Raw genomic sequence first — 24,669 nt, 5'->3', positions numbered from 1 at the left:
GGATTGGGTTTTAATATTTCAGTGTGACTATTTAATTATCTGATTTTCTCCCCCAAGTGCTTGATGCCTTAATTTTTACACCTGCCCTAGACTACCATGGATACTGAGAACGACTCCCTTATCTGTCCCAGACCACCAGAGATTCTAGTAAAAAAAAAAACAAAAAAAACTTACCTTATCTGCTATCCAACAACAAGGATACAAACAAGGGATTCTACCATTAATATCCAGTTTTTTCTCAGTGACACGTAGGAATAGCCTTAAGAAAGGCTATTCTTCGTCTACTTTTAGATGTCTTCTCTGCGCGGCCATTTGGTATAAATCCCGGTTTTCATCAGTATGCAAATGAATTCTCTTGCAGCACTGGAGGCGGGCCTCACCGCTCAAACAGCATTGGGGGTGTCCCCAATGCTGCGAGAGAACTCTCCAGCACTGCCTCCATCTTATTCAGGAACAGCCTCTTCATGCGTCTTCTCCCGGCGCAGGCGGTCAAACCTCTAGGCTTCAGTCCTAGGGCAGAACCGACTGCACATGTCCACAGGCCACAAGAAAATGGCCGCTTACTTATGGTGTAAGCCTACAAGTTTGACTGCTCATGCTGGAAGAAGACGCGTGAAGAAGCCGTTCCTGAAAACGACGGAGGTGGCGCTGGAGAGTTCTCTCGCAGCATTGGGAACGCCCCCAGTGATGTTTGAGTGGTGAGGCCCGCCTCCAGTGCTGCGAGAGAACTCCTTTACATACCGACAAAAACTGGGATTTATACTGAACAGTGACGCGGAGAAGACATCTAAAGGTAGGAGAAGAATAGCCTTTCTTAAGGCTATTCCTAAGTGTCAACGAGAAAAAATTTGAGTTTAACGGTAGAATCCCTTTAACCCTTTCTTTCCCCTAGAACCCAGAAATGATATTCATTTATTAACTTGTCTTAGGCCCGCTTCACATCTGTGTTCGGTCCATTCCGTTTCCCTATCTGCATGAAATATGCAGAGAGAAAAGTCCTGTAAGCAGCACTTTTCTCTCTGCATTTTTTGTGCGAAAACCACATGGACCAAATTACAGTCTATGGGGTCCACGGGTTTCCTTAGGTAACCGCTTTTTTTGTGCAGATAACTTTCCATTCAGGGGGTCCCCAAGCGGACTCCCCAAACGGAAACCCAAATGCAGATGTGAACCAAGCCTTAATTATATAGCGCCATCATATTCTGCAGCACTTTACAGAGAATATTGTCAACAATGTCCTAAGTAGGGCTCAGAATCTAAATATGATATTAGACACTATATAAGTATATGTTTTTCTGCTGTATAGCATCTTGCTAATTAGACTACCCCGATCCCTATGTGCCCTGCTTACTAGCTCGGAGGGAGGACTGCCCGCAGCAGAATCTTTACACCCCAATTATTTTCATTTCAACAAGTAAAGTGACTTTAGTTCTTACAGTAACAAAATGAGATCTGAAAGGCTTGAGAAAAAAAAAAAAATTCTAATGACCTTTATAAACTGCCAAGGACTTTCATTCACTCCCCGGATTCTGATACTGGATCAATCAGCATCATTTTCTGTTCTCCTGGCAAGAAGCCCTCAGTCAACCCTGTAACACAAGACTTCTCTAACAAGCGAATACATTATCTGGACGGAGTTCTATCTACCCAGCTTTAATAAAATTCCTCCTCTGGTTCCTCTCCCAGTGACCTGCTCCCCCTTAATGGACCCTGGTCAGTGAATTCCATGCCATGCCCTCCCACATGAAAAAATTCCTTAGATTCCTTTGTAATGCTGAAGATTGGTACAAGTCTTTAACCTCCCACCTCGACTTCTAACCTCCTCTTTCTGCCCTCTTCCTCCCCTTCATACAACAGACTCAACATTTTCCCTTCCCAGATACAACGCCTCAACAAGCTCCCGAAAATGCTAACAAATTAACAAGTGATAATTAGAAAAAAACAAAAAGAGACCACACAATGCAAAAAAAGACAGGCGGAGGACTGGCAAGAGAGAAGCCAAAAGTCTGGTTTTTGTGAATACCTGCAAGTTTCTCAAGTGTGACTGAATACATCTATTTATTAGGGTTGAGCCGATCTTGAGATTTCAGGATCGTTTTTAAAATCCGATTTTTGATCATTTTCCAGCCGATCCCGATCGTGAAATTTGGTCGATCACCGATCGGGATCCGATCTTTCCCGATCACTCAACCTTATTAATAATATAAACATGATTGAGCCGATCTTGAGATAACCTCCGACCTCGATCCCTCTGGAAAAGATCGGGATCGGAATTCCAATCACGATTGTGAAACTTACTCGATCGCCGATCGGAATCTGATCCCGATCGGAATCTGATCCCGATCGGAATCTGATCCCGATCGGAATCTGATCCCGATCGCTCAACCCTACTATTTATTTTACAGCCAAGTCTACAGAAAAAATCGCTTGGATGACTAATTCTGCTGTAATGGCATATGTCACTGAGAAGAAAGAGTGGGCATGTTGAATTTCAACATGCTCCATCATGTACTCTCTCAAGGTTGTCCAGCCGGGACTTATTCCCCTCTCCACACAACGCAGTAGATTTGCTACTTAGGAAAGCCCCTTTAAAGCAAAGGGTATCAATCTCCCGTATAATGGACTGTACCCCCACTGGGGGAGACATAACATATGTGACTAACAATGATGAGCAGAAAGTTCCTGTCACACAGCTATAATGATGGAGCTCACAGCTACCTGTATACTTATGTCTCTTACAGTATGTAGGAGATTATATAATTGCAATGGTTCCCAGCAGGTAGAGATAACGCAGACTCTAGCTGTGCTGATGGATCATGGGACGGAAAGCAGAAAAAGAAATATAAAGAGCAAAGATAAAGTCTGATCAGAAGGTGAGGAGAAGCTGGAGTGCAGGGTCAGGAGCACAGAATACATGAAAGAAGACTGGTGATGGGCGCGGAGATGGAAAATAGGGAGTTTTCCGTTAGTGTTTCTTTAAATAAACCAGCATTGCTTTAATTCCAAAAAAAATATATGTATGTATTTGTCAAAAAAAACACTGATTTTGAGCAAAACAACAACTTACAAACTCAGCCTTACCGTATATAGACGTTGCTTTTTTTTTTTTTAAACCTCTTTAAGATTGAATGCTGGGAGCACATACAGCGCATTTAAGATGGACTTTTTTGGGCAGTAAATTGTCAATTCACATACATGATCCCCTCAATGTAACTGCCATAGTCATTTGGTAAAACAGAACAAGCAGGCAGCAGAGAGTTAACTTTTCTCATTTATCAGACCAATACAGCGAAAATACCACTGCAAACACAGCGTCTGTGAACGTCCTGCAGAAAGTCTACAAGTGGTTACTAAATACAGGTCACGCCTAAACAACAGTACAGCCATACAGATAGCAGTTACCCCATAGAAATCTATAGATGGACCTACTGCATATACCTTAACATGGCAGTAAGGCTGATCAGAGAATTTGGGAAGGAACAATTTCCCATACAATCAATAATAATAATACATTTTATTTCTATAGCGCCAACATATTCCGCAGTGCTGTACAATTTGTAGGGTTCAAGTACAGACAAAAAGATACAGTAATGGGACTGAGGGCCCTGCTCGCAAGAGCTTACAATCTATGATGTAGAGGGGGTGACACAAGAGGTAGCAGGGGCGGCATTGTTTATACAATGGTCAGACAATTTTGTAATAGAGGTGACTGTTATTACACAAACATAAAACTATATGAGCCATCACCAGTCGTGTCCTTTAACATGCAGATGGTGCCTGGACATATAGCGTTACTCTGATACGGCTTCATATCCTGTAGAATATTGTGGAAGCGCAAACAGAGGAGGGTTTGTTTTACGGATTCTAACTGCAGAAGGGTTTACATTAGGAATTGTGATAGGCCTGTCTGATAAGATGTGTCTTTAGTTTGTGCTTGACGCTGTAGAAATTGGGAGTTAAGCTGATTGTCCGGGGTAGAGCATTCCAGAGAAGCGGTGCAGCTCGGGAGAAGTCTTGTATATGAGCGTGGGAGGTTCTGATAATAGAGAATGTAAGTGTTAGGTCATTGAGTGAGCACGGGTTGGGCGGTAGACAGAGATGAGGGACGAAATGTAGGGAGGTACAGTATTATGGAGAGCCTTGTGGATGAGGGTGATAAGTTTATACTGTATTCTGTAATGAATAGGCAGTCCGAGGGATCGCTGTAGCATCTATAGACTGATGGAGGAGTCTGGCCATTGCGTTCAGAATAGGTTATAGAGGGGAGAAACTCTCATGGAAATATAAGTTATTGTATTGTCCACTTAGGAGACACAGGAGGCTCATGAATAATACAGTGAATACAAATGGGAGGGTTTTAGGAGTCAACTGTGAAGCGACCACTTTATATTTTCAGACTGATTTCTTATTGGAGTAAAAATGAATATGAGCCATGACTGAACTAAACACAAGACTCTAAGAAGGTGGGAGCCTGTGTGTATGGAAGAATGTACTATCCATGTAATAGGAGGCTAAAAGTTATCTCACTGCCATCAGCATGTATATATTATATACAGCATTTAATGATAAGCCTACAGATGGGACTAGCAGAGCGCATTCTACCCCCACCCGGTAAAGCTCCATTACAGAAGGATGGAGGATTAGCATCCAGTATGTTCTGTAATCTCCTTGCTCCATGCACATTTCCATTCCATTCATCCTCTATTATTGTCTCGTCTAAAATGTAGAACATCTAGGGGATTGCAAACTACAGACAAACAGCTCGGCAGATTACTGAAAAATAAAAAACCTAGAGACTTCGTAAGAAGCTTGCATAGTCTGTAACAGATCGCCAGGAGCACAGTATCTCTTGTACAGCGCTTGTACCCCCCGGGGAAATTCAACATTAAAATGCAAACTTCGATACGCTGCACCAAGTACACCACATTCCTTGTAGAATACATAGTGCAAGGAGAAAGATTTGGTAAGTTTTTGATAAATTTACATCCCATATACTACACAAGTGTGTGAGACACTGCTGCAAAGATTTCCTTGTAGAGCGACACTGATGCCCCCTATGCTATGCTGTGCGTACGTCCCTGCCTCTGAAGCAGGCACCGAGATGGAGCCCCGGCCAATCCTATTCCCTCAATTTTTTTTAAGTTAAAAAAAAAATAATAATAATAAATAAAATAATAATAATAATAATAATAAATAAATAAATTGTAGTATACCGCCATACTATACATGTGTGGTATTAGGAGTAGCAAAAATAGTGATATTCTTAATAGAATTTCCACATCAATCTCCTGACTCAGCATGTTCAGGATACTTACAGAGGATCTTACAGCACATCTATCAATAAGTGCCACTCCACTGATTCCAGCACAGTTGGAATTTTTTCTCTTGCCCCCACCATTCCTGAGCAATTCATGCTGCTAGTTTTTGTGCCTGGGATGCTGTATAGGCTCTGTAATGTCAGAAGGGTGGTGTCAAGCAGGGGGCGTGATTCAGAGCGCCAATCAGAGGCAGCCAGTGTCAAAGTTCAGAATCACACCCCTTGTCTGCTCCTGTCTGACACCGCAGTACAGAGCAAAAGTTAACAGCATTGATTGCTCGGGAACAGTCAGAGCTGGAGGAAAAATTCCAACTGTGTTAAAATCAATGGAGCCCATTAACAGATGCTAAGAACCTTTCAAGAACTCCATACAGAATTTTGCTGAGAACACAAGAATATGTTGAAAACCTGTTTTTGAATCAATATCTGGTTTAGAAAACCTATTTTCTAATAGTGTAACAAGGCACCCTGAGCTAATAGATTCGAGTCTTTCAATAATAACTATCCACCATAAGCCAACAGCCTCCCAAACTAGTGCAGTAATCACTGCGCCCGCTCTCCGTGTACTATGGCCAGCATCAAGCATCTAGAGTCTACCGCACATGCGCCCCCTTCAGGGAACCAGAAGTGTGAACTCAAACCCGACTCTATGGTTAACATAACACCAAGGGAAAGAGAGCAGTGAGCCTGAGATTTCAGATGTAGTACAGGAGTATGTCATCTGAGACATCAGCCAGCTTAGGCTATGTTCACATCTGCGTCCCAGTCCGGCCGGCTCACAGTCGGGCTAAAATGCCACTAGCATGACTTTTTTTTGTCTAGAGATGTGACTTCTTACAGTCAACAGGGTCTCTCAGGATCCATTGTTATTCGTCATTAGACAGATCAGTCTTTAAAGGGGTTTTTCCACCTCCCTGTTTTAGCTGCCTTGCCTGCCGTCTCTTCTTTGCACTTCCTGTATTCCTTATCAAACAGTCAGAGCCATCTCCCCCCAGCTTGCCGAACAGTACACTATAAAGTATCACAATACTTATTATGATTACTAGAAATCAAATATAAATGCAGATAAAATAATATGCACATGCTTCTAGAAAATGGACTCAGTGTTATCTGTGTGTCTACATAGAGAGATAACAGACAGGGCTTTATCAGCAGACTGAAAGACAGGGCTGTAGATAACAGTGAGTGATGTCATCTGTCCTGTCTAATCACTCAGGTCTGTCTCTATGGAAACACTGTGTAAACAATGGGAGATATAATTTCATATAGCAAGAAAACAAAGCAGCATTGCTAAATGTATTTAGGAAAACTCTTCAATTTACATAAGCTTACAGTATAGACAGGATCCTTGAGCTGGGAATACCCCTTTAATGTTAATCTGCTCTTCTGGTCCATCATTGGATTAAACAACGCACCCAATTTCAGGGGCAGGAGAGTAGAGGTGAATAAATGATGCTACATTTGCTGGGGCCTAAAACGCCTAGAAGATACCCTTTAAATCCTCTATCACTGCCTTAGAGTCCAAAAAGCACCATGTCAGATGCAAATCTCACTTCAGGAAAGAGCTTATACATGTACACTTATGTAAATAGCCAAACATGACAAAAACATGTCACGTTCTCCAACCTGTTAGACTGGCTCTTCTATGGCTTAAACCTTAGAAATTATGTGTCATGAGCAATCAGATTGTACGGCTATAAGCTAGGTGCAATGCAGTGGTCAGGAGAGAGGGCGTAACACGGCTTTAGAGGCGTTATTCTGCATCCTAGCTACAACAAGAAAAAGATTTAATCCACCAGCAAACAGAGCGCAAATGTGGTGGTTTACTTTATAGGGCACCTATCATTAAAAACAATGCAGACGCTTGTAGCCAAGTGTTCGTCCCCTTCATTTTTGATTGGATTGGAGAGATCCAGGGCCAACCACACTAAATAAACAAAAAAGAAAAGAAAAAAAAAAAAGTTGGAGGGGGGCACTGTGCTGAGAAGAGTGCATGTGCCTCTTCATTTTAAAAGGGATTCTATAATTGGCTCTAGTGATTTTTAACTAAGTGTATATTTGCATAGTCTTTAGAAAGGCTATTCCAGACATACCTTTTGTTTGTTAATCCTCTCAGCCGTATTTGAATTATCCCGCTTTTATTGATATGCTAATTAACCATCATGGAGCACTGGAAGTTCAATGAGCACTGTCTGCTGTGTGTAAACAGGGGGAGGTGAGAGCAGGGAGGCGGCTGCTGCTGAGGACTCATCCGTCTCCCTGCACTCACCTCCCCCTGTTTTTTTTATTTTTATTTTTAATTCAACTTTTTTTTTTTTTAATTCAACCACCTCCCCTGTTTACACACAGCAGACAGTGCTCAGTGAACTTCCAGTGCTCCATGATGGTTAATTAGCATATCAATAAAAGCAGGCTAATTCAAAAACTGCTGAGAGGATTAACAAAAAAGGTATGTCTTGAATAATGTTTCTAAAGGCTATACAAATATATGTGGCTGTTTATGTGAAAAGGGCCCACACTGTCGATATGGAGTTCTTGGTATCATTGTAACGGTTATGGTGTAACATTGTCTGAAACAGCAAAAAAAAATTTTATTTGTAAACTTGACATATTTTTAAATAAAATTTTTGCATAAAACAAAATTGTGATTTTTTTTACCCAAATATGTTTTGGACTATTTTCTCTATAATTAGTATCGACGATCTGGGCCCTTTTCATGTAAACAGCCACATATGCTTAGTTAAAAATCATTAGAGCCAGTGATAGAATTCCTTTAAGGAATCGTGAGTCTCAACACCTAGACAACCACCAATTGGAGATTCTAACATGTCACTATGACACATCAAAAGTATTGTTTTTTTTTAATTATAGGTGCCCTAAAATGGATATTCCCATTTCAAGGGTCACATTCAGACTTGTAGCTGGAGCTAACTGAAGTGTTTTATCCAGTACATAACTTTATCTTGCTCCATTTGTCAGATACAGCTCTATTTCTCCGCTCAGTATTTACAGGCTACAGACCTGCTCTCAGGTCAGAATGAGGACTCCATCTCTGCTGAGTCATATATATTCTCTTCTCTCTGCATACTGCTTTCAGTTTTTGAGCCCTGAATTTCTTCAACAGTGTATCTGTTTAGAACAAGCACCACCTCTCTGTGGGAATGAACCGAAAACCAGGAAGTGCAGGGAAGAGGAGACAAGACGGCAGCTGAAATCCTGAGAGGAGAACACCCCTTTAAGGGAAAATGTCTACATTACCTATTAATCATGGATTTGTCGAGTATTTTTTTATGTATAAAACTAAAGCATAATACAGTACCAGCAAAGAAAAGAAATTTACAAATTCTTATCTACAGTTTTGCAGAAATTTTTGTGTACCGTAAATGAACCTGAAGTGTACATTTTGAAGTCAGGGGATGGAGTCAGTAGGACAAATCAACCAACTCCGACTCTTATTTTCCCATAGCCTGTCTCCTGTTTCGACTCTGACTCTTTCTTATATGTCTGACAGCCATGGCGAGCTAGATACAGCAAAGATAAGATAAGATAATCCTTTAATAGTCCCATCATGGGGAAATTTCAGATCCTCTAGTTCCAAAAATAGCTAGAAATAGCAGGAAACTATACATCTAATTAATTATACAAAATCAAGAATTGTATAATATAATTTCAAATTAATTCTTTTATTTTGAAGTCAGAATCTGTAATATTTTCCAACTCTGACACCACAGTCCTGTTTGATGTACGCAACAAGTCAATTCTTCCTGCAGACTTTATCCTTTGAAATACATTGGGTGAAATCTGTGGCCTATCTGCAACAAAATCCACATGCAGATTCTGTTGTGGAATCACAGCACATGAAATCTAGTATGAAGCCTTAAAGGGATTGTATTGTACAGTTTGTATTGTATGTATGTAAACAATACCGCGAGCCTAAGGCTAGGACATCAATGTTAGAATCCAGATAACCCCTTTATTGTTTAACAAAATAGTCAACGTACCCGTATTCTTCTCATGGCTGCCACAATCTCCACTCTGCTGTTAGGACGCGGCACATCCAGACTCCCGATGTACTGCAAAGCAAAGATTTCTGTTTACTTTCAATATATACATGGCAAGGTATACATGTGTTCTGGACTAATGGACATATACACAGTCGTTGTTATTGTTCACCGCTGCCTGGGATGTGTTTACAGAGGACTTGGCTCATACAGCAGAAATACAAGAAATATTAGACTGTCACATAAGAAAGAAAAATTACAAACAATAGCAGAACAAAGTGTCTGGATACGGCTACATTAGGAGAATGAATAAAAAGCCACGACAAGGTCACTACTCATAGTGTAACATAAGGTCAGGAGGGGGGCAGTCAAACTTACATAATGTCAGATGAGATTAGTCAATACAATGGGCACTGAATGCAAAGCGAGGCTGCCCACAGCGTGTCTAGTATGATAACATTGTTTATATCAATGCCAGGCTTCAGCCCCACTGTTCGGTGATGGAGGGACAAAAAAGAGATGCAAAACCTGACTTATCTTTTACTCTACTTAAAGGGGTAATCTTGTATAGGACAAGGGGTAATTTGCAGATTAGTGGAGATCTGACTGCTGTGAACACCATCAACCCCAAGAACTGGGTGTTTTGCACCCCAGTTTGAATGGAGCGGGAGGTCAGAAATGCGTTACACCACTCCATACACTTCAAGGCGAACCACCGGCCCAGTCCTGTAAGGGGAAATTTTTGTTACTGGAATAGCCAGAATCTTCCAAGAACACATCTTGATGGCCCACACTCGGGATAGGTCATCAATATGATGACAGGTCCGACAGATTATATCTGCAATATGTAGTGTACCCCTTTAATAGCCAAGCTCAGTCCACCATATCTTTCACAACCAGTGGTCAGAAGCGGAACGGTCATCATGCTCTAAAATATTTAAGCAAACCATCTGAACTAAGATATGAAGCAATAAATATTTTAGTAGTTGTTCAGAGGGCTGAAAATGAAGAATTTAGTTGGACTTCCAGCTCAGGTTCCGGCAAAGCTTCAACTTTCCACCACAGCTTTCACTTGTCGATTTGTCCCAGGATACACTGAGTGTCTCTCATTGCGGGTTCTGTAGCTAAGAGGCCGCAGAATCCACGGCAAGAATGAGCAGGACACATTTTGTTTTTCAATGTCCTGCTATGATCTCCATTGAAAAGAATGGGAAAAAGATTCTGGGTAAGGACATGGCAATGGTTTTGTGAACCCTTAGGGCTAGTTTACACGGGGCACGGAATGGCGGATTTTGGTCCTGATTGGGACCGTATCAGAGTAGGGCCAAAATGCGTCTCCCGCGGCTTCCCGCTCCGGAGTAGACCCAAATGAATGGGCCTAGTCCGGAGGGTGCTGCCATGAGGCGGACACCGGGGCTGAAGCAGCCGCGGAATACGCCTGAAGAAAGGGCAGCTCGCTTCTTTTTTTCCGTGAGCGGGAACATACCACTCACGGAAAAAGTAAGCTAGCGGTCTACATAGACCTTTATTGTGAGGGGGCGGATTCTGACGTGGATTCAGCGCTGAAGTCCTCCCCCTCTTGCCCCATGTGAACGAGCCGTTACAAACAAATATGGCCACCACTGCAATCAGAGTTAGGCCCACTTCATTGGCATCACTAGGATATTTTGATATTCAGAAGTCTGGGAAAGCTTGGTGTCATCCCCAAGTCATCCCAGGTAGGGCGCTATTTCAGGAGGATTGACGATTTGCGACTATTTTACGCCACTTTTACGGCATAGGGGATTTCAGGATTCCCTCAAATGTTTTCGATGCCTACATGTATCTGCAACCAGTCCTCTCTAGGGTAATCCAAAGGATGTATGAGCCGCCTGAGAGATCAGGTTAAAAACAGCACAAGAAGCAGTTAAAGCGAGGTCACACGAAACAGGAGAAGGTTATAGAGCGGTGTGTGGGAACACCGAAACCCCACCTTGATCACAGGCTCGGTAATTGTTCTAAAGATATTTTATCCAGATGAAAAAACCCATCTTTCACTTATCAAGCAGACCATGAAGGATTTAGATGTAAGTCTCCTGCTGCCACTACAAGATGAGAGGAAAGACGCGCTCAGCGCCAGAAACTTCCTAATAAAAAATACCACAGCCTCGGGCCTTGCTGTTTACTAAACACGCCATACAGACAGCACTAGCCAAAGCCGGATATTGCTCACCAGCGAGAGGAGACGACTACAGCAACCCACGTTATAAAGACAGAGAAAACAGAAATGTCCTCCCCGAGAGACTCCACAGCGGATTCGTTACCTGTGACCCAACGAAAGGCTCCTCTACTCACAGGAAATAGGGCATTGGATTTAGGCGAATGTTCCTAAAGTGTCTACTGAGGTGAAAGAGGGGGTGCAAATGTATGGCAGACCAAGTAGAGGACGCTGGAAGACTCTAAAATGGGCAGCGAATGTAACGTATGGTGTTTGTATGACCATCGGGATACAAACAATGGCTTCCAGGTACCCTCGCAATAACAGAGGTCATACATTATAATCAAAATGCTGGAAGACATTAAAGAGGTATTTTGGAGCTCATAAACTGATGACCTCCCCTTTAGCCTAGGCCAGTTGAAGATCAGCAGGGTTCTGACATCTAGGACCCACGCAGATCAGTTATTTAAAGCGCAGTCAGACCATTCCACGTGATATCACGTTCATCAGTCACATCTCCAGCTTCACAGCTCAGTCCCATTCAAGTTGATGGGGCCAAGATGTCATACCACTGTAAGCGGGTCATAAGGGATGCAGTGGTATCAGTCTCTAACTGGCCATGGACCCTCAGAGGGTCCCAAAGATTCCTCTGCCACATACAATATAACTATTATAAATGGCACAAGGTAAGTAAAGGGCCTATTGCCGATTTTGCAGTGGGGCCCAGGGCCTTCAAGCTACACCCCTGGCTGGTTGGAAGGGGGCTCGGATGTCAGATCCCTGCCAACCTTCAAGTACTAACCTATCAGAAGGACAAGTCATCAACTGAGAAGCCCAAATAATTGCGGTGCCTGTGATGCCAGCAGGGCTCAGATTGAAGGGGTTTCTCCGTTATCTTCTGCGTTCCCATTGAACTAAATGGAGCGTTGCGTGACCTGCCCGGCCACCACTCCGTTCAGAACAGTCCTCCATTCTCCTGATCACTGACAGTCCGAGCAGTCAGACCCCACAGATCAGCAAGCTAACCCCTATCCAAACACAGGATTTTTTCTTACCCTATTAAATAAATAGGGAAAATACCTGTGATTCTGCAGTTAAAATGATGTTTATCAGAAACAAACACGTTTTCTAAAGCGCAGCTTTTTCGTCAATGTGTGTATGGGATTAAACAAAATCTCATTCACTTTGCCGGGACTGTAAAAGGCAGCGTTTTGTTTCTGCTGCAGCCAAAAACACTGCATTTCTGCAACGTGGGACCTTAAAGTTCATTTTCTCTGCAATGAAGACGCTACGAGCGGCCACAAGACTATCTGTACACATGATGCCAGATAGGTACTGGGAGTCATTTTGTTGGAATAAGACACCTAACAGACTCCCTTTATACTTGGGAGTTGCATAAATAGCAATTCCCTAATATCTTGTTATTTATGGAAATCTCCTGGAGCCCTGGGATCCTACAGGTAACATTCAGGGCGGCTGCTCGGTAATGAGAAGTCCCAGCGCTCGGCCTCCAGAACACACAGATGCCCGCAGGAGCCGCACGCTGTCACACTAGTAGACGTTTCTGAATCATTGCACATTATTGACATCAACCAGTATGCTGGGAAATCTAAAGTATTAATCCCAATGGTATGACTAAACACCGACCTATCCGATCACAGCTGTACTTAGACCAAATATGTCATGCTATTCTTGATAGATGCCAGATGACGGGGTATAGTAGAGGTTATCTAGCAGTCTAATGGAATTTTACCATATACATATGGGACCAATACATTTCCACAAGACAGGTATAAGTATGTGAAGAAGCGCTGTCATCGGGCAACTACTATACACGTTCCACCGGGATCAAGGTCCGGCCTAATACGTCAAGATAAGACACTATTTATAGGACTCAGCGAGGTGACACATGGGATCCCCATTCTTTATCTAGCTACATGAAACGCTGCTTATCACTGCACTGAGCAATAGCTGATTCGGATCGTCCGAGGATCCCGAGTACATAACTATGTGCAAGTAATACGGATTGCCAACCATGCCGCACACTGGACTGACGTCAGGCAGTGACTCCCGCAGCTCACCTAGCAAATACAACTGTGCAGCAAAATCCACATGATCAACCTTAAATAGCCGCGCTTTACCATTTTAAAGGGACAGGTACCTTTACCTATCTCTTATGTATATAAAAATGAGTTTGTCGGTCTGTCCTTTATGGGAAACCAAACGACTAGACCCATCCTCACCAAATTTGGCACCCAAGTACATCAGGTGTCCAGGAAGGTTATAGACCAGTTTCTGAGATATAGTATGACATGCACTCATATTCCAACTGCCATACACATGATCACACATCCGTTATTAGCCATTAGAAGCTCGCAGCCACTTAGTCTCCACATGCACACAGCTTTACTCCAGGTTTCCATAACAACCTAGCCATTTTTCTTCACTACTGTAGGTCAGGTTTGAACGGGCAGGGTGCTGTGGATGACACTGTTACAAAAGATCACATAGACACAGCTTTACTCCAGGTCTTCATAACAACCGATCGTAGGTTTTTCACTCATATCCAAACTGAGATACACACCATCACAGGACGGTTATGGACCAATGGAAACTTGCAGGTTCTTCAGAGTTCACATACACACAGCTTTACACCAAGTTTCCATAGCTACCAACCTATTGTTATGGGGCCACTACACAAACAAAAAATGAAATATACGTGTGTGAAGCTGGGTCCTTTTAGATAATAAACTAGTAAAACCTAACCACACTACCGCGTAGAGTAGAACTACAACAATACTGTGCAAAAAATTGCAATAATGTGATGTACCATAGCAAGGTTACTATGAGGTACTAGATGGGGCTACTTACCACTGATCACAACTCACTATTAGTCACACGGCCCGACTACGGCTCCTTCATAAATGACTGTCAGCTAACGTCAGACAGAAGCAGTAAAGCTCCTCTGATTCAATAAAAAGTCAGCAAATTAATTCATATGAAGGTAAATAACAAACAACAAACTAAACATCTAATTAATTATAGTATATTAAAATTGTATAACAAAATTAAAAAATATTTTATTTTGAAGTTGGCAACTGTTTTCCGACTCCAACTGCACCCAAAATTGGTCGCAGCCCTTGGTCCCAGTACTCAATAAATCATTGGAGAAAAGAAGGATAAGCATTCCTCCTTCTGTAATGCCACCGGCACCGGCAATAGCGGTGAGAGGTTGTTTGGGGTGGTCACTGAATAAAGAACATGTTGTGCACAGGGCAGTGAGCATGCAATGTTCTCTGGAGGACCAAGACGCGCTACACAATTGAAAAGGGAAGATGCCCTAAGCAGCGGCAGGATCCACCATCCACGGTGAAGAGCAACTTAGTACTCAAGTATTGAAATTACCAGTAGTGAAACGTCATTGCATAGAGTAACTTTAGCTGCAGTTATCAGAACTTTAACCCTTTTACTCGAGACATCACTGGGCCCTTCTTATCAAACATATCACTGTATACAGTGAAATCCCTGGAGAAGACCACACTCTATTGTCTTGCTACCAGTGATCTGAGGGGGTCTCAGGTGTTGGACCCTGCAGATCTAATATTTATGGTCAGGCCATCACTACTAGAAACCGGTTAATCCCTATAAACAGACTAGCCATCTATTTTAAGAAGACCACCCCATCAAAGACCACTTGTCAATGCAATTTCTGCCTGGTGATCTTCAAGGTGTGTGACCAGACCCCAACCTATCAACCCAACCCCATGTATAGATACCTAAAGGTCGCCTGAACCAAAGTATCTGCTGGGCCCCGTTGATATGCTGGGTTCTGACAGACACCCTTTAAAGAGGTTTTATAGTAGTTTTCGCTTTCTGCTGGGCTGTTACGGACAAGGAGTCCTCACGGAATAGAAGATAGGGAGAGGTTATGGTTTATTACACCACAAATCGATGAAGACTTACACCAAACCTCTTGGAGTGTCACAGATGCTCAACAATTTTATTCATGTGTCATCCAAATATAACTGAACTAGCGGAAAGGCGTCATGTAACAGATGAAACAATTTGCATCCTCGTGAAGTCCAAGAATTCTATAAAAGTCCTTCAAGAAATAAGAACATCTTTAGTTCTTTAAAGGTTCTTTGCTAGCAGATACTTTTCTGTCTTGCAAATGGGTAAACAACTGTGACATAGAGCCCATCAATGATCTATCTGCAGCTGTCTTCTCAGCCAACAAGCACATCGGGACCTGTACAACCAACCAAATTCTGCTGACATTTTGATGTGTACAGATAACTCTGCCTGTCTGTCAGACATGGGAAATAAAGGGAGACAGACACTCATGGTATTCACCCCTCCTTCCTCTACTGAAGTCACATGCACAGTTGTCTATCGTCTATGGCAAGTGTAATGCTGAGGACACAGGGAACAGGTCCACCGCAACATTTTTGTAGTCTACATTCCACAGCAGTAGAAACCAGACAGAACAAAACGGTTTCCACCGCAGCTTTCACTTGCACTTTCCCAAACAGGTGGTCCGACTGTCAACCTTTCCATTGCACCGGTCAAAAGACCCTGCAGCAATAACAGACATGACGCAGGTCAAACATCATAGCACAAGACGATTTACAGCAGTGTGTGAATGGGATTTTGCAACTGTACATCAAGGAGGGTTAGCCACCAATTTTACAGCCTCTAACCCCGAGTATGCCGTGAGTGTCCCCGGCATGACTGGGTATTCCATATACCGTAGTAGGGCATAAGGACATCAATCATCTATACGCCACACTATAGAGGACTCACAGCTGTCATATACTTACATAGAATGGGCACCACGCATTTCTCCTGTAACAGCCAACCAATGAAGGGGAGATCAGTAGTGTTGAGCGAGCAGTATTCGATCGACTACCCGCCCGCCATAGATATTCGTGTTATCAGGCGAACACCAAGGGGTTAAACGCATCAAATATTAACATTATATGCGCTTAACCACTTGGTGTTTACCCAATAACACGAATACCTATGGCGGGCGGGTAGTCGATCGAATACTACTCGCTCGACACTAGAGATCAGCTGTAACTGCAAAGCCGGACTAGAGGTCATCCATGATCTCCTCTATTCTAAAGGCCGCCCAAGACAAAAGTTGGGACCAGACCAGTCGTGTTATTTTATTATTTTATAGAGGTCACATGGCTGCATTAAATTCAATGTATGAGAATAGGGCTAGTCAGATGACCATTTATTTTCCATGTGGGGGCTGTATGACCCCTTTTCCACGGATGGGACTTGTTTGTGTGAAGGGGCCCTAACTGTAGGATAACAGCAATTAATTCAGTATGGGCACCTTTAAATGTAAGCAGCCGCCTTACAGTCTTTTAATATAACATGAGACATATACCCCTCAGACACTCTTGAAATCTGTAAAAATCTGCTTTAAGATCAGAATAAATTACTGATAATGAAAAAGCCCAGCGGCTCCAAACCGGCGCTTTACTCAGACTCCTTATTGATGAATCTGCCCCGTACATACAAAACATTTCTGCTGGATCTGGCAGTGAAACGCTTAGTACTGTGTGAATCTGGTCTAATGTGCTGGCTCTTTGCATTGCTATTCCTTCAGAATACACACGTGAGCTAGGATCTGTTTGCTCACATGGGTATGTATGTGGTATAGAGTTCAATGTATGCAGCCGTCCCCAGAAGTGAGATTCCAGGTATTCCATGGAGCTTATACCAGGCATTCCCTGAGTATGGGTGAAAGGCGGCAATACCCAACAGGGCACAGGTTTCATTCTGTATACTGTAACAAGCCCCCTCCATACTGCACTACATCGAGGTCACTAGCACTGCGGAGGTGCCAGGAGATAACTTGGCATCAGGCCCAGTTCACTTCTGTGTTTGGGGAGTCTGCTTAGGGACCCCCTGAATGGAAACCAATACACATTAAAAAGCGGTTACCTGGGAAACCCACAGATCCCATAGACTATAATGGGGTTTGCGTGGTTTCTGCACAAAACATCCGGACAGAAAAGTCCTGAAAACAGCACTTCTCTCTGCATGTTTTGTGCGGAAACCACACGGACCCCATTATAGTCTATGGGGTTTGTGGGTTTCGGTTAGGCAACCGCATTTTAAGCTGTATAGGTTTCTGTTGTCCCCAAGCAGACTCTCTGAATAGAAACCCGAATGCAGATGTGAACCAGGCCTCAGCATCGAGTATTGTGTCACTACACAGCCATAGGGACCGCTCAGATAGTTATCACACATATCCTAAACACTGTGACGCCTGGTAATGTATGTAATGTAAATCAATCCTTACAGTCAGCTGTCTATGGATAGTACACAATTAGTCAAAGTGTGAACGCTGCCTAGGTAAAATATCAAGGAACAGCACTAACTATACGTCCGGCAGGTATACATTAACCTCCATACTGCTATGGTCACTGGCTATAATGAGAGCAGGCACTGACACACGTGTGAAAAACATCCATTTTCAGAAGAAAATGGCCCAGATTTACTAACAATTGTGCAAACTTGAACAGGCAGTCTGATAATACCCCAGATTTACCACAGTGACTGCTGCTGGATGACAAATCTGACGTCTCTTAAGACTGGACTAGTCTACAGTTATTCCAACTTTTAGGCCTCGTTCACATCTGCGTTGGTAATCTGTTTCAGGGAGTCCGCATAGGGACCCCGCCTGAACGGACTACCAAACACATTGGTAAGCGGTGTACAGTGATAGCACATAGACCCCATAGGCTATAATGGAGTCCATGTGCAGTGATAGCACACGGACCCCATAGACTATAATGGGGTCCGTGTGCTTTCCGCACAGTCTCCACACAAGTAATGCGGACAGAAAAGTAGATCGTGAATGACTTTCCTGTCCGCAGGTTCCTCCCCCAAATGGATTATCAATGCAGATGTGAACGAAGCCTTAGTTGGCTCAGTTCAGCCAGAATTTTTCAGTACTATTTTGGCGTATTTAATACACGCCCCCTTTTGTTGTGAATCCACAACCACATGTCTAGAACATCAAAATTTTTAGCCCAAACTAGATGCGCCATACTCCAAAGATGCGCCATATTTACGCCAGGGTGTCGTCGTAACCACAATAGTAATTCTGGGCCAGTGAGACTATGGGGCCTCTCATATGTTTAGATTTTTGACTAGCAAAGTGAAGAATCTGACAAAAAATAAGGCATTCCCAAGTTTTGTCAAAGTGCTGAATCTGAAAACACAGTCGGATGCATCAGAGTCGTGTTATCCAGAGTCATGAGAACATTGCCTTCACATGAATGTGCCAGGATAGCGCCATAATAAGTCCGGTTTTGACAGTTTTGCATCTGTGCTGGACCCGCTGTCCATCCGATGACAAATCCGTAAAAATGGACTAAAATAGAACGTGTCCTATTTTATGACAGTCCGATAAAATGGCAGACGTGAATGGCCCCGATGTGTGCTACATATAGCAGCAATAGTGGCCATCACACAGACAGTTGTCACGTTCATGTGTATAAGGTCTTATGACAGTGTCACTGGCATAATATAAGTGTAACGTGCCCCCTCCGCAGTGTCCCTTTATACTGTCACTGGGTGACCCCATTATATACGAGATTCTTCTGACAATCTAATATATTCATACAGTTATCAGTCCAGTCTGTGAGTCACAGATTTTAGATTACAAATAGCCTGATGTATGAGGGGGCGCTATTTTACACACACACACACACATATATATATATATATATATATATATATAATATAGCTACATACATAAAGAACCTTCCATTAAAAATGCTCCCCCTAACCACATCCCTCTTCATATTACACAGTGGGACACATTGATCCATATGACCCCGCTACGTTATCGTAAGATCTCTTATAAGGGCTCATTCACACGAGTGTATTTCCCCTTCATATCTGGAAAGTCCCAATAAACGTTATACAACAGAACTATTCACACAGCCGATGTCTTATATGCAGAACATAATATGGTGGAATAGAAAGTGGTGACCGGAACCGTTTCCAGCTCCAGGTTCTAATGTGAATATGGTGTCACTTAGAGGGGTCTCAGAGGCTTCTATAGGGTGGGCGTCACCAGTGTTCTGGCGGTCTGATGATGTCACCAGATGCAGGATGACAGCCACCTGTAGATATACAGTTATGCAGTGTGACAACCATCAGACCCCAACACAACGCCAAAGGTGTCGCACACTTGGGGGAATGACCCCAGCCGTGCATTTCTTATATTCCCCTTTAAATGTAGTTTTTGCTCTGTAGGTTTCCATTGCACTGAGGACAGGGAGGTCCCTAGGTGTGTGGCTGGCAGCACCTGTCACTGTGCTGTCTATAGGCAGTGTGACCTTCATATGGCGCCCAGTACAGCAGCCTGGTGCCCTCTAGATACCCACCACCCACAATTTGGAGCAGCTCTCACCTTGGCCTCGAAGCAGATGCCATGCTGGAATGCCTCCTCGTTGTGCAGCGGGATCCGCAGGTCGTGCCCATCATCCACCAGGTTGTACCTGCTTTTAGCTGGCATTTTGTCGAGCCCGAGATTTCCTGGCAGGATCCCATGCAGGGCACAGGCAGTGTATCAGCAGCAGCGATCCCTGGGCTGGAGGGGGGAGGATCCCAGGGAAGAGGAAGCACAGTGCGATGGCTGGGAGGACGCTTTCCCACCGGTGCTGGGCGGATGGCTCGGGAGGAACTTCCCACAGTACATGGAAACACTGCGCGTCCTCCCCGCCCTCACTCCGCCGCTAGAGGGCGTGGTGAGCCGGATTCCTGCTCCGAGTGCCCACTAGAGGGCGCGCTGAGGCCCCTACACGTACAATGTCATTATCTGGCTGATTGTAATGAATGGGCATCGACTGCCGGCCGCCGGTGTACATAGGGTTAACCATTGCTGGAACTTCCCCCATAGACTGGGAACTTTCCATTCATCCTGTGTGCAGCTCTTGTGCCATAGAAAGCCGCTATGTGGTGTGACAATGCTGACCACACATAGGGTTCCGTTCACATTTACGGTTTATGGGCTTTGATCCTAATAGATTTGTAAGGCTACAATTGTATCATATAGAAATCCATGGGATGAATGTACAAGCATCTGTTCTGTATTGGCCTTGTTCACATTTGCATTTCTGTTCTGCTTTTTTATTTGCATTTATACAACAATAGAAAACTGTAACAATGTTGCAGAAAAGCCGTGATTCTTCTTGTACATTATGATGCGTTTTTTTGAGCCAAGGGTAGATTTACGCTAGGTTCACACTAGCGTTCGGGTCTCCGTTCTCAGCTTTCCATCTTCTGCATGCAGAAGATGGAAACCTGTCATACCAGGTCCGGCCGTGAGCGGCGGTGAGCGTTTTATGTTCTCCGCCGCCAAACCGTTTTTTTAAAACCGGACACAGAGTACTGCATGTCCGACTCTGTGTCCGATTTTAAAAAAATGTTTCGTGGCGGTGAGCGTTTTATGCTCTCCGCCGCGAAACCGGATTTTTTTTATCCAGACACAGAGTACTGCATGTCCGACTCTGTGTCCCGATTATAAAACCCGGTTTTGCAGCAGAGAGCGCAAAACGCTCACCGGCGCTCATGGCCGGACATCTTTCAAACCCATTCAAATAAATGGGTATGAAAGAGTCCTGCAGGTTTCCGTCTCCTGCCTTTGTTTTGTGCAGGAAACGGAAACCTGCAGAACGGAAACCGGGCGCAGATGTGAACGAGCCCTTAGCAAATAGGAGGGGTCATAAAGGCTTATTCACACCTATTTGTAGTGTCCGTCACTCGGCCATTTTCAGAATTCAATGCCTCTATTCACGTGGCCATTTTTTTTTTTTTTGTCTGATAATTTTTCACGGCCGTCAATACTGATTTGCTCTATATTTGTCAGTGAAATTGAAAGTCAAAGTGAAATCCATACCGTAGATTCTATAAAAATGGCTTCTTTTACTTGACCATTTGTACTATCCAATTCTAATGGACTGTCTTCTGAGTTCAAGTTTACATTTCCCCGGATCTGAATCGGACCTGCCCTAAAAATACAGTATAATAATGGATCTGAACTCCGAAAGACACTCGTATAACAGACTTGGTCATGTGCAAGAAATCTAAGGTCTCCTTCATACTACTGTACATTTGACGCTGGGTTCACACTAGAGCAGAGGTAGGGAACGTATGGCTCTCCAGCTGTTGCAAAACTACAACTCCCAGAATGCATGCTTGCTCTGTTGTTCCAGGAACTCCCATGGAAGTGAATGGAGCATGTTGGGAGTTGTAGTTTCACAGCAGCTGGAGAGCCGAAGGTTCCCTACCCCTGCACTAGAGCCTGGAGTCCTTTCTTTGGTTTCCATCTTCTGCATGCAGAAGACGGAAACCTGTCAGATTGGGTCTGGCCATGAGCGGTGGTGAGCGTTTTATGCTCTCCGCCGCAAAACTGTTTGGTTTTTTTTAAATCGGACACAGAGTACTGCATGTCCGACTCTGTGTCTGGTTTAAAAAAAACGGTTTTGCACTCACCGCTGCTCACGGCTGGACATCTTTCAAACCCATTCAAATGCCCCTGTTTTGTGCAGGAAACGGAAACCTGCAGAACAGAGACCGGGCGCAGATGTGAACGAGCCCTGATTCGCTATGGCAGATCAAGTACGGACACATGCATTTCTATAGACCCGTACACACAGCTTGTAGATTTTACAGCTGTATGTCTGGCCTGTGGTTTCAGCCGCAAAATATGCAGCAGATCCTATACCTGTCTGTATTTGTACCGTTCACTTCAATATATGGGTCAGTGAAAATCATGGATGACACACGAATACCAATCCGTGTCATATGGGCTGTTTTTAATGACTAGTACACTACACATGATCGTGTATTGGAGAACTTACATGGGCTGTGTTTTTTGCAGCATTTTTTACCAGAAAAAATTTCTGTACAACTACAATGTAGGAATGAACCTAAATAAAATGAAAATGCAGCGGAAAACAAATCCTGCATTGTACATTACCAGTAAAGTGAATGAGATTCTGCATAATTAACCTACAATATGTATAATATGCTATTAATCTGGGATTGTTATTAAAATATAAAACTCAATAAAAACAAATGTTAAAAAAGCCGATGTCTGAAGCTTTACAAGTATGGGATGAATTTTTCAATCATAGACAAATACTGCAATGACTTAATAACATGTGAATATGTCTCAAAAAAATACTCAGACAATAGATACCATTATCATGGTGCGGAGAATCTCAGTGTGAACTGTGCCAACATGCCAAGTGATGTTGCATAATGGTAACTGTAATGTTACACTGACCTAGGTGACTGTGATATGGCTCTAGTACATGGATTTTAGGATTGGAAAGACCTGCTTTCCCATACAAACATGTTTTTTTAGCAAGTGTAGAAAGGAATCCCAATACAAGGAAGAAGTAAAAATTCCCTAATAAAGGTTAGTCCCTAACAAGCCATTCGTCTCCCTGTGCTGTTGACCCTGTTGCTATGTTTCACTATCACTATGACAGGGACCTGAGTGTCATTAGTGCGCAATAATATCTGCAACTGCTGACAGCTAGGGAACCATATGTCTCGTGAGCCTATTGTAGGGGAATACTGTCTGCCCTAGACGGTGACATTGTACTATTAAGTGCTAAATCTGTAGATGGTTATATATGGTTAGAGGTTTCAGCCTGAGGCAGTGATCAGTCCAAATGCTGCACCGTGTATGGGAAATATTGAGGCCGTCAATAGGAAACCTACAATATTCATAGAATGGGAAGTTACAAATCTCTGCAGATATGACAAGGTGCCTGTACTTGTTCTTGAGGCATCAACACTGTGTCACGGATCATCCGTGTGTGGTCTGTGCTGATTTCCTCAGACCTGCACCAAAAGCTGTGCGCGTGGGGCCTAAGGCAGTGAATCCTTTTCTTAACATCCATTACATGTCCTTTTTTAGAGTAATAATGGAAGTCAATGGGGACATACAGGTCCGTTTTAACAAACTGTTACAAAATGTCTGTTTTCACAAATGGAAAGATCAAAATAATCATTAGAAATAATGATTTTTATTTGAAATAATAATTTTCTCCTTCAAACTTTGCTTTTGTCACAGAATGCTCCATTTGCAGCAATTCCAGCCTTGCAGACCTTTGGCATTCTAGCTGTTAATTTGGAGAAATTTCACCCCATGCTTCCAGAAGCCCCTACCACAAGTTGGGTTCGCTTGATGGGTACTTTTTGCGTACCATATGGTCAAGCTCAGTGGGGTTGAGATCTGGTGACTGCACTGGCCACTCCATTACAGATAGAATACCAGACGCCGGCTTCTTCCCTAAATAGTTCTTGCATAATTTGGAGGTGGCTTTGGGTCATTGTCCTGTTGTAGGATGAAATTGGCTCCAGCAATCTGTGCTTTCCACAGGGTATGGCATGGCAAAATGGAGTGATAGCCTTCCTTATTCAAAATCCCTTTTACCAACACCCACTTTACCAGCACCAAAGCAACTCCAGACCACCACATTCCCTCCACCATGTTTGACAGATGGCGTCAGGCTCTTCCAGCATCTTTTCAGTTGTTCTGCGTCTCACAAATGTTCTTCTGTGTGCTCCAAACAATTCAAACTTCGATTCGTCTGTTCATAGCACTTTTTGTCCATAAGAAATTTGTGTTTTTTTAGATTTTGCTGTGTTTTTTTTAGCCAGAGCCAAGCATACCTTCAAAAGGAATAGGAGCTATAAAGATATGCACTTATACTTCTCCCTTCAGCTACAAAAATCACAGTTGTTTTTTCACATGGCCTCAGCCTATGGCTACATTCACACGGACTGGACACGGGGATGACCCTGTGTGCTGCCTGTGCACAGGACATGCTTCCATGGCTCCTTTCATTAAATGAATAGGATTCACGGAAAAACTTGCCACAAAATAGAACAGGAATAGGACCTGCATACCTCCCAACTTTTGAAGAACCGAAAGAGGGACAAAATGTGCGGCGCGCAGAGCGTGCCGCAGCAAATTTAGCCCCACCCACTTTTGTGTTGACTCCGCCCATTCTCATTAATTTTTCATGTGCCTGCACACAGTATAATCCTCCTACAGTCATCCGTAAATTATATGTCCCCCCTCTATCTCTCCCCCATTTTCT

General features: G+C 43.3%; 1 protein-coding gene across 1 annotated transcript in view; it reads right to left on the bottom strand.

The window, feature by feature from the left end:
- The window catches only part of NOS1AP (nitric oxide synthase 1 adaptor protein), a 48,267-nt gene extending 28,027 nt beyond the window's left edge, over positions 1 to 20,240 (bottom strand). The window contains exons 1-2 of the mRNA XM_075287381.1: positions 19,959 to 20,240; positions 9,319 to 9,390 (exon numbers count right to left, since the gene is read on the bottom strand). Coding sequence (XP_075143482.1) covers positions 9,319 to 9,390; positions 19,959 to 20,063 — 177 coding nt within the window. The 5' untranslated portion in view covers positions 20,064 to 20,240. The remainder of the gene's footprint in view (positions 1 to 9,318; positions 9,391 to 19,958) is intronic.
- Between the last annotated feature and the right edge of the window lie 4,429 nt (positions 20,241 to 24,669).

Source organism: Leptodactylus fuscus, chromosome 9, assembly GCF_031893055.1.
Source record: "Leptodactylus fuscus isolate aLepFus1 chromosome 9, aLepFus1.hap2, whole genome shotgun sequence".
Classification (NCBI taxonomy): Eukaryota; Metazoa; Chordata; class Amphibia; order Anura; family Leptodactylidae; genus Leptodactylus; species Leptodactylus fuscus.
Note: the sequence above shows the minus strand (reverse complement) of the source record. Positions and strands in the feature narration are given on the sequence as shown.